At 34.3% G+C, this 11,978-nt stretch overlaps 1 protein-coding gene across 1 annotated transcript in view; it reads left to right on the forward strand.

Moving 5' to 3' along the window:
* Window positions 1-11,978, forward strand: part of LIN7A (lin-7 homolog A (C. elegans)) — a 151,555-nt gene that overhangs the window by 94,385 nt on the left and 45,192 nt on the right. The window contains exons 3-4 of the mRNA XM_008575435.1: window positions 1,617-1,688; window positions 3,985-4,194. Of these exons, the coding sequence (XP_008573657.1) occupies window positions 1,617-1,688; window positions 3,985-4,194 (282 nt within the window). The remainder of the gene's footprint in view (window positions 1-1,616; window positions 1,689-3,984; window positions 4,195-11,978) is intronic.

Raw genomic sequence — 11,978 nt, forward strand, 5'->3', positions numbered from 1 at the left:
GTTTGATGGAGGTTCAAAGCTAAAAGGAGATTGAAGATTCTGAATCCAGACAACTTTGTGTGTCTCCTTCTGTCCATCTCATCTGGGAAAGATGAGTCAGCATGAGTGAGATTTAACCAAATGCATTTGAGAAATGATGAGCCAAACCAAAAATGTTGGGAAGCGATTAGTCCCAGATACTCAATAAATAGTTGTTGAACAGATGAATTAATCAAATTTTGAATTCACTTTAATAACTTTCAAATTCAGCATGTAAAATAAGATGAAGAAAAAGAGGGAAAAAACCTTTAAACTTTCAGTTAGTTTTTCTACTTCTTTTTTTTTCTGAAATAGCTAATGGGTCACTCCCAAAAAATATTACAGGATAATACCAAATGGACTTTCACCTCTATGCATTATGCAACAGATTTTTGCAACTTTATTATTTAAAGCCAAAATGAGCTTATAGTCCAACATATTTAATCTTGTTATTTATTTCCCAATATCCTTTTCAAGCTATCCTTTAAAGTCATTCTTCATACTTTAGTTTATTTAAGATGAAGCAATTTATTTTACTAATGATATAAAGATTTTTTAATCCCATATCAGTGGTTTAGGAAAAAAAAACATTTCTTCTACTATGTTCCAACAGTTTCTATAATTGCATCTAAAATCATAACTAGTAATCACATTGGCTGTTTAAGGAGTGTCATTAGGTGACAGACACCTTGAAAGTGCTATTCCAAATAAAAATGACCCTACTAAGTAAATGTTCTTGATCAATTGTATTATAAAGCTCAAAGTCAGGTCCATTTGTCAGTGAAACTTGTATGTTTTCTACAACATCATTCTCTGTCGAGATTTTACCCTCATCGTTTTTATTTCATCTAAATGTTGACATGAACCCATAGCTGATATGTTGCCCTTTGTTACTTGTTCTAAGAATCTCTTACTTTACTTGTCTTCATACTCCAGAATACCATTTTTATCTTCATGCTTAAAGGACCCATTGATTATCCTACCCTCTCAAATTTAAATAAAATAGGTTCACAGAGTAGATTAAGTTACAAACATTCAAAATTATGTGTGTATCATTTATAGTAACATACCTTGATAGAAACATGCTGGAGTTTGGGCCAAGGAAAGGATATTATTATCCCAGCTTTGTGGAATTTTAATTTAGACAACTATTATTTTTAAAGTGCTACCAAGATTCAAGAAGTAACTGTATACAAGGGGTCTTCAAAAAGTTCATGGAAAGATTCATATTATCTTTTAATTCCATTTTCCACAAACTTTTGAAGTAGCCTCATACATAAATTTTATCAGTCGAGAGCTAGAGCTGTATACAATGATAAAAATTTTTACCTAGTAGAATTTTTATAAAACAAAATGTTAAAGAGTTTTTTTATTTGTTAAACAATGATGACCAAACTAAAAACTTCTAAATAAAAGTGATTGCCTTCCCGACTCAATCTCCTCCTCCCTCAAATAATAGGAGGTATTTTTGGTCTGGCCTATTGAACTTTGTGATAGGGAACTTCTATCCTACAGTAAAAATGTATTGTTCTATCTGCAAAGAAAAAATTGATCTTATTAATGTTCTTACCTATTCTTTTTTTATATGAACATTTTAGGTGTATCAATATATGCATGAAACGATAACTGTTAATGGCTGTCCTGAATTCCGTGCGAGGGCCACAGCAAAGGTAAGCTTTGAGTAACTTTAAAAATATACTTGACCCCAGTGATCTAGTAATTGATTGTGCGCGTGTGTGTTTCAGGTATTCTCGTGTGTACACTGTAAGAGAATTTAGACATCAGTGGCAGCCCAGAGTCTAGAACCAGTACTACTTCCCAGGTAAAAATCCTAATGGAAAATTGAACGTTTCTGCTGCTTCTGTAGCTTAAGAAAGGAGAATGATTTCATGAAACTCACTAGATGTCCATTTGGCACAAGCAAATCTACTGGTTCATTTTATAAAATGCTGCATGGTTTTCTGACACATTCCTTTGATCCGTAAGAGACTGTATCCTATTCAGTGCATGGAGATTTATTTGCACAGGTCTAAAGACTTGATTTCAGTTGAACATGAAAAGAACTCACCTGACACCCACTGACCTGGGTTTCTTTGTATTCAGTTGAGCAGTGGGTAACTTGCTGAAAGAAGGTAGCATTGACCTAATGGAAGGCCTCTCACGTTTTCTGGTAGTGGCCACATTTATTCTCCAAAAATTCAAATCTAGAGATTGCAGAGACCCTACTAATGAATATATTACAACAATAGGATCATGAAACTTTCTAGAAAATAGACCATTAGGAAACAGTAGTTTTAAACTAAAATCACTGATGCAGTTCTTATTTTAAAATATAGAAATGTTATGATAGAAATATGACTTGCTTTTTAAAAGCTTTTATCTTTCTAATAATGTACAAGAAGTAAGAACCAGTGAAAATAATCAGAATTTTCATTTATTTCTTTTATGTTATATTACCTCTTGTTTGGTTTTCTCTCCTGATTTTTTAGTAGTCATTCTGTTACTGAACACTGTTGATTTGTTTTTTTGTTTTTTTCATCTTTTGTTTTTAACCCAGGCAAAAAGAGGATATTATTATCATTACATCATGCTTTGCTTGTACTGAAGTGGAACACACAGAGAAAAATGATCCCTACATGGTTTAATTAAGGGCAAAGTGAATTACGTAGTGTTTTACCATTCTCATTTCTTATTCATGTAGAACAGCAGGATAGCAGCATAATGTTGCAATAGCACAATATTTTCTGGTTGTTTCTGGGCTGTCTGCATTGCATCCATGTCAGCCATTAAAACCTATGCATGACAGTAAGATTTGCATGAGCAAATGCATGTAGCTAAAAACCAGCCATTATTTCCATATCATTCACTATCTTTCACTAAATGCAGACAGTAGCATAATGCTAAATTGATGTGATAATGCTGCGTGTGGAAAAGAATGCACAGTAGTTGGGAATCAATAGTTTCACATTGTTGAGCAAGTCACTTCATAGTAGGCATCTAATCAACTGTGGTTAAGGCAGGATAAAGGAGGGGGAAAATAAGAAGCAGGCAGAGAATCTTGTCTTGATAGAAACTATTTAAAAGCTATTAGTTTATTTCTATGGGGGGTAGGAACTAATGGTAAGTTGTTTTCTTGGACTTAAAGAAACTAATATATGAATTTTAAAATAAAATTATGTCCATTTTAAGTGATGTTTTGTGCATCTACGTATAAAACCGTGGACTGTTTATTTTGCTTATGTTGCTACAGTAGTTGAAATGTTAATGTAAAATAAATGTAGGCAGAAAAAATCCTGTGCCAGATAAGAGGATCTCCCATAATATGGGATATTACTATGAAATAATAATCTATTTAAATCTATTATATTATTTTATTTTGGCTTTTAAGTATCCTCAATATAAAAAAAAAAATTAAATTTGCTAAGCCAATAGTCTAATAATAAGATTATATATGTATTCACAAGTATATACCTATATAAGTGCTCTTCAATTTACTGAATAAATATTTATCAACATTTATGTGCAAGCACTGAGTTAAACTGTGTGTTATACAGAAAGTATAAGACACATCTCTTCCTTTAAGGTGCTCATAATCAAGCAAAATGTAGAAAATATGTATGAAATGTAGAAAATAATCATAATACTGGGTAGTCTGTGTACCAGAGCTACTTGGAGTCCAGAAATAGGAGGAATTGGAGCTAACCAAAGCAACTGGCAAAGATTTTTATGAAGAAGAGAAATTTATCATAGTGGATAAGCTCTAGAAAGCTGGAAATAACTGGGCAGCACTTTAGTAAAGAAAGGAATCAGATGGCATCTAAATGCAGAGGCCCTTCCCTTTTGTGTTCTTTCTTTCACAGGAGAATGTTATAAAAATATGAGAAGTTGCCTGAGCTACCCATTGCAAAGCATATGATTAGCCTCATTTTTCTCGTTTTATTACCAAAAGACCATCTTTTCTTTCAGGCAACAGTTGCAGCTTTTGCAGCTAGTGAAGGCCACTCCCACCCTCGGGTAGTCGAACTGCCAAAGACTGATGAAGGCCTTGGTTTTAACGTGATGGGAGGAAAGGAGCAAAATTCCCCTATTTATATCTCTCGCATCATTCCTGGAGGTGTGGCTGAAAGACACGGAGGCCTCAAAAGAGGAGACCAGCTGCTATCAGTGAACGGAGTGGTATGTTCATAAAATAACCAGAGATTTTCAACCTAGGCACATTTTTTTCCTGTTTACTGAAATCAGTGTTGAAATCCTAGAACAAATCATAATTTTGTGCCCAACAAACATTGATGGGTATTAAACCTATAAAAGCTATCATTTTATTTTTTTATGTCTCATCTCATCTTGTTCAGGTATGATAAATATTAGCTTAGTTGAAAAGTCATCCTAAGAAATTATTTCAACAAGTAGAATTTTCTCTCATAATGCTTTAATTGAATTAAGGTATAGAGGAACATAATAATTTCAAGGCACTTTTTATTCTAAGTTACTATAAGCAAATACACATATTTTTAAAATAAGATAAAACTAAAACTCATCACCTTTTAGTGCATTGAAATTTTTATTTTAATTACAGAGGAAGGATAATTTTAATGTTCTTTGAGTCAGGTCTACAGCTATAATATAATAAAAATATATTAGCCTCTCCTCCAAAATAGTTTGATTACATTACCTATTCGCCATATATATTTTAGTTTTCAAATGAAATTAAATTAAAATATATAACATTTTAAACTAAAAGTATGAATGCACTTTTTTTTGTTACCTTATATTCTTTGGATGCCATTACTTTATATGTAACAATAAGTTGCTAAAGAAATAGCTTCATGTGAAATGAATAAATTCTTCTCATAACTGTCACTTATAACAAAAATAAAAATAAATAACCTAAAAGCATGAAATTCAGAAATATAAACAGGAATAAATCAATGTTTACCTTTCTGTTAACCTAAGATATTTTTTCTAAGAACTTAAGATTTCAATATATAAACTAGATCTGGGTTATTTGTGGCCGTATCGATTTAAGCTCCGAACACAATATCCAAGATAAAATGTATTGCAAATGTGATTATTTTATTGGTAACTATGGAGTAAAATTCTTCTGTATATATGTTTTGAATTTTATTTATTTTTTATTTTTATCCTGACTAGATAGAACCCAAAATATCCAACTCTGTTGTTCTCTAATGTACATCAAAATGATAAATTTATGAATGTTTTATATCACTTCAGCATTCCAACCCTAAAAATAACATTTCATTTACTTTTTTGTCCTATGTAATAATGCTTGGAGATAAGCTTTTTATTGACCTTTAGATAACTTTGACTTTTTCAAAGCACTTTTCAACTGATAATTTCAGAGTCGAGCTTTCTGGTAGAGGGCTCTGGAGCTAGGTCACACAATTATGTGACACAGTAATCTGTGCCTCAGTGTATGAATTTATGATTTCTCTGACTATATTGCATAGATCAAAAGAAGGTAAAAACCATGAAAAATACCCCAAAAATCCAAAGTAGTAATTGTAGTTGTATAAAGCAACAATAAATATAGTGGCTGACTTTGAACCATCTGTTCAGAAAGCTTAAGAACCTTTGTTTATCCCAATATTTGCAAGTAACATAGCTGTAGGCATTTTACAATCCATTTCTTGCAATGACCTTGTGACTTACCTGAGATCCAGCAGGGAGTATTGGAGCAATAGAATCAAACAGATCAGGTTCTACCACTCAGTGTCCACATGATTATGTCTCCTAAACTTCAATTTCCTTATCTGAAAAAGGGGAATAGTAACTAATTTGAAGGGTTCTGATGAAGATCAAAATGAGGTAAAACGTCTGTTAAATATGTCCTGTGATTATTTGGTCACGCACACTTTTGATAGTTAAATGCGCCTGCTGAAGAAGGTCGAAGTGGGTGAGGGTTGACAACCCCCCAGTGAAATTGCTTTTGCTAGTTACGTTAAAAGTAAGTCTTAAAGCAAAATCTGCTACATATTTAGTCACATGTTAGCAAGCACTTATTAGCAAGAAGGCAGTAATCAACTCATACAACCACTTCTATAAATTTGATTAAATCCCAGTTCTATGTCCATTCAGGTGTTCCAATCACAACCTTGGGGAAAAAGGTTCACTTGAGGCAGATGAGTCAGCATTCCAGGGCCAAGATTTTGTTACCCACATATTCAGCATCAAACAACCCAAAATTCTATTAAACTGATGGTTGGAAGTAGGATGGTTTAGTGAACCAACTTTGGCCACTGATCCTATGGTTCAGGCAATGAGTCTCCCTAAGATTTTTATACCCTGTTCACACAAAAATGGGGATTGTCTCCGATAGATTTTAGTATTCCACATATATTTAAAACCTATAATTTTACCAATGACGATCCATTTATAATATCATGCTAGTTATTAGGCCAATAATTTCACCAAAGAAAATCAGTTTCTGACATATTTTTGCCTATAAGCAAAGTGTTATTTGTTCATTGAACTAGGTATAAAAAATGCCATAATTCAGACCACTTCTAGAGTGTTGCCTTTCTGACATAACACTGGCTGACCACCCTAGACTGATTTATTAAGTTCCTATAATCGGAGCTTAAAATATTGCACATTTATATAATCAAAAGTATTTTAAAATGTTTAAAAGTAAGTTATATACATTGTAACAGTGCCTAATATTTAACAAGTGTTCATGAAAAGGAAGTCTTCTGTAAATGAGAAACTTTATGACCTAGTTCGTAGTTACACAAAGAGTGGTTAATTCAATTCTGTCAGGCAGGTAGCAGTACTTAATGAAAAAAATTATTCTGTAATGGAAGGGCCAAAAAAAGAAAACATTAGCAAATGATTGAATGATTTCTATTTCTACTTTGAAATAAGTTACCATTTGCGGAGATTAATATGGAAGATTTTCAGAACATGCCATTCTAAACTGAGAACAAATTTTGGAAGGAAATGATTTGGAGGGCTGAAGCAAATCTTAACTACTTCAGTATTATTCTGGTGAAAATTTCCAACTGTCCTGCTTAAAAAGTAGAAATTATTCCATGGACCTTTAAACATCTGAAAAGACCTCTGAAATGATATCTCGATTATCTTTGTTTACTTGTTTGTTTGTTTTTATGTCCTGCCTGCATTTAGAAAAGACATGTTATGATGTCTGGTAAAAAATAAAATATGTCAATACAGAACTGTTAACAAGGACTGTTTAGCTAATAAAGTGGGATGGCAAGGGGGAAAATCAATAAATAGAAATAAAGAAAAAATACTGCAATAGATTATTTTCTCTTAGCTTCTTAGAAGTCAAAACAGAAGGAAACTCAAACCAGCTCAGCTATCGTTGGGAAATATTTTTTTTTTTTTTCCTATCCCTGGGCTCCAAGAGAAATTTCCCATGGGATTTTTACAAATGAGACATTGAATCACCTAACACAATTTTATAGAAAATACAGAGGCCTTTTGTGTATGGCTACTTCTTATGTCAACCCTCAGCAAAAACTTAACAGCCAAATGCTGAATTAAAATTCAACGTTAATAGGAGGTCAAAATGTAAGGGTTGGAATTTATAGCTTTCTAATGATCTCCTTCTCACCCTTTTATGTTCAAGTGTTTTCTTAGCAATTTTGAGAAAGGATTAAAGGACTTTTTATAAAGGTTGCAGCCAGTGTGGAGCCAGCAGGGACAGTAAATATGTTTAGTGATAGAGTCAGGCTATAAAAAAACCTCAATAGAGTGGTACAATAGGCCTAATTTAATAAGAATCTGCATGAAGTCCTGCTTCTGTGCCCAGAAAACTAGCCACATACGTGCAGAATAAAGAGGAATGGCTAAAAATCAAAGCCTAGGGGTAAAAAAAAAAAGCCTGGGGGATTTCAGTTAATTTCAAGAGGAATTTAAGGCAAGTGGGGTGGGGGGGACACTATAAAAAAACCTCAATAGAGTGGTACAATAGGCCTAATTTAATAAGAATCTGCATGAAGTCCTGCTTCTATGCCCAGAAAACTAGCCACATACGTGCAGAATAAAGAGGAATGGCTAAAAATCAAAGCCTGGGGGATTTCAGTTAATTTCAAGAGGAATTTAAGGCAAGTGGGGTGGGGGGGACACATTAATGTGATTGCAGAGGCACTGATACAAATGTCTTGTACAGAACATGGAAAGAGACTGGTGCAGCTCTTGAGTATGCTGTTCGGCTCACACTCTGTTGTGCTCTGATCCTCGTTCCATCCTTGCAAATAACAATAAATTCATCCAGAGATGAGCAGCTTGTAAATGAAGAACATGTTAAAGAAGGACTTGAGTTTTCTAGGGCAGAGAAGAGAAAACTTAGGGCAACGATGACTGTCTTCAGTCATCCTCCATCGTGAGACGCCCAGATGGCAGAAACAAGACCAAAGTCACAGGGAAGGCAGATTTCAGTTTGTTATAATTAGGAACTTTTAAATACTCAGAGCTCTCTTGACAGAGAAAGATGAAATTGTAAGGCAGTATGTGCCCATCATTTGAAGTTTTCGTCAGAGATTAGAAGACTGCCTGACAAGAGTACTTTAAAATATGTGTACCACATAGAGCATTAGAACAGTTAGCCACAGGGTCACTTCTAACTCTGTGACTCTGTGATTCTGTCTTTGAATGGGATTTTGCTGAAACTGCTATATACTTCATTACCCCTCCCCACCACGCGCACACACACTCTGCCTTATACACTGAGGCAGATAAGTAGGCTTTTCTGTGTGTGCTATTCATGAGATATTTTTTTCCAAATGGAAAGAGGAGAAATCTAATATACTTTTTATTTAGTTAGGTGTTTACAGTTTATTAACAATATTTACATGGGGCAATAGGTCAAATGTGTCCCCCAAAAGTTCATGTATTGGAAACTTGATCACCATTGTAACAGTGTTAAGAGCGCAGGAAATCCAATTATGGTATTTTAAAGGTGGGGTTTTTAAGGTGTAATTAGATTGGGAGGACTGTGCCCTTGTGCATGGAGTAACAGGTGTGGTTCTGATGGCTTTAAAAGGAGAGCAAGTGAACAGATTAGCTCTCTTGCTCAGGCCATTCTCTCTCCATGTGATACCCTGGTTGTCAAGGAATCCTGTAGAGAGTTCATACCCAGAAGGCCCTCACCAGATGTGTCCCCTGACCCTCACAGAGGTGCACCCTGGACTTCTCACCCTCCAAAACCATAAGAAATAGATTTTATTTATAAATTGCTCAGTTTCAAGTATTCTAAGTAACAGAAACAGATTAACACACATGGTATTCCATTTGTTTCTCAAAACACTCTCATGAAATAGGTAGGGAAAGTTACAGTTAAATTTGCCTAGCTCTGTAGTTGAACCTAAACTCAGTTTCAAGTATTCTAAGTAACAGAAACAGATTAACACACATGGTATTCCATTTGTTTCTCAAAACAGTCTCATGAAATAGGTAGGGAAAGTTACAGTTAAATTTGCCTAGCTCTGTAGTTGAACCTAAATAAAGCTGTCAATACAGTGTATACACATTGCTAATTGATTTTTAAGCATAACAGATGAATGAATAAAAGTTTAGGGATGGAACAGAATAAATCATTTTTCTGGAATCTGGCTTTTCTCCCATTTTATAAATACCTATGCCAAGTTAAGCGTGAGTACTCACAGCCCAAATAATTTATGCAGAATGGCTGTCAGATGTGGAATGAGGATGAAACAAAAGTAGAGCTCTAGATTTTGAGCTCTGTGAAGCTACAGTATCCCAGAGGGAAAATCTGTATTAAAATCTTATTTATCTGTTATCTGAAAAAAAGAGGAAACATGAACAAAAAAGATAAATTGCTATGAAATATACTGCAAGATTTATATGACAATTTAAGTTCCACAATAAAATGTATGCTTTATTGATGGCAGTAATTTTTGTTCATTACCTTATCTCTGATTTTAGAACAGTCCCTGTACATAGTTGAAAGTCCAGAAATATTTGTTGAACGCCAGGCACTGCTGTAAGCATGTTACGTAATGAACTCATTTCGCCATAATGATGTTTTGTAGTAGGTGCTATTATGATTGTCATTTTATAAATGAGGAAACTGAGGAAAAGAGAGATCAAGTACCTTGCCCACACTCTTTCAACTATTAAGTGGCAGAGATGGAGATTCTAATTCAGGCAGTGTGACCTTATTAATCATAATTTAAAGGTAAATAACTACCTTAGCCATTAATAAATTAGTACATTCATATATGATGTAGAAAGGATCAAGGTTTCTTAACCTTTATGGGTTTGCATAAGTGCACTTTTGGTGGAAAGATGGTCAGTTGTTTTTCTCAGCTACTCAAGAGGGGCTTTGACCTTTAAGAAGTTAAGAACCAGTTTTTCTTTTCTGGAAACATAACTGATTATACATATTATATATGTATNCAAAACATAATCATTCTTTGTGACCCTTAACTAATTTCTTGCTAACCCCCCTCCACTCCCCTTTCCACACCTCTAGTAACCACAGTTCTGTTCTCTCCTTTTGAAAATTAAACACGTTATTGTGGTTGTTGTCTCTTTTTTCCTTTCTTTTTTATTTATTTATCTGGCTCCCACTTATAAGTGAGGACGTGGTATTTCTCTTTCTGTGCCTGGCTTATTTCATGTAACAATTTTCTGCAAGCTCATCCATGCTACTGTGAATGGCAGAATTTCATTCTTTCTTATGCTGAGTAGTATTCCATTGTGTATATATACCAGGTTTTCCTTATTCAGTCATCCTTCAATGGACATTTAGTTTGTTTCCATATCTTGGCTACTGTAAATAGAGCTGCAATGAACAAAGGAGTGCAGGTATCTCTTTGACGTGATGATTGCCATACCTTTGGGTATATACCCAGTAGTGGGATTGCTGGATCGTATGGAAGTTCTACCTGTAGTTGTTTGAGAAACCTCCCTACTGTTTCCCATAATGTCTATACTAAGTAACAGTCCCACCAATAGTGTATGACTATTCCTTTTTCTCCACATCCTCGCCAGCATTTGTTATTCTCTGTCTTTTTGATAATACCCAGTCAAACTGGGGTGAGATGATATCTCCATTTGGATTTGATTTGCATTTCACTGATGATTAATGAAGTTGAGCATTATTTCATGTACCTGTTGGCCAGGTACCTATCTTCCTTTGAGAACTGTCTATTCAGCTCCTTTGCCCATTTTTAAACACATTATTTGTTTTTTACTGTTAAGTTGTTTGAGATTTTTTGTATTTTCTGGATATTAATCCCTTGTTGGATATATAGTTTTCAAATATTTCCTCCCATTCTGTAGGTTGGCTTTTCACTCTGTTGATTGTTTCCTTTGCTGTACAGAAACTTTTTAGTTTCATATAATCCCATTTGTTTATTTTTTGTTGTTGTTGCATGTGCTTTTGAGGTCTTATTCATAAATTCTTTGCCCAGTCCTACATCGTAAAGTGTTTCCCTTATATTTTCTTCTAGGAGTTTTATAGTTTCAGGTCTTCTATTTTAAGTCTTAAATCCTTTTTGAGTTGGTTTTGTTATTGGCAAGGGATAGGGATCTAGTTTCATTTTTCTACACGTGGATATCCAGTTTTCTCAGCACCATTTATAGAAAGAGGCTGTCCTTTCCTCAACGTATGTTCTTGGTGACTTTGTCTAAGATCAGCTGGCTGTGAGTACCTCGGTTGATTTCTGGGTTCTGTATTCTGTTCATTGGTCCATGTGACTGTTTTTATGCCAGTGTCATGCTGTTTTCATTAGTATAGCTTTGTAGTATAATTAGAAGGTAGCGTAATGCTTCTGGCTTCATTTTTTTCCTTTTTTCATGTGTTCTTAGGATCGCCTTGGTTATTTGGGGTCTTTTCTTAATCCATGTGAATGTTAGGATTGCTTTTTCTATTTATGTGAAGAATGTCATCGGTATTTTGATGGGGATTGCATTGAATCTGTAGATTGCTTTGGGTAGTATGGACATTTTCA

Source organism: Galeopterus variegatus, unplaced genomic scaffold, assembly GCF_000696425.1.
Source record: "Galeopterus variegatus unplaced genomic scaffold, G_variegatus-3.0.2 Scaffold1187, whole genome shotgun sequence".
Lineage (NCBI taxonomy): Eukaryota > Metazoa > Chordata > Mammalia > Dermoptera > Cynocephalidae > Galeopterus > Galeopterus variegatus.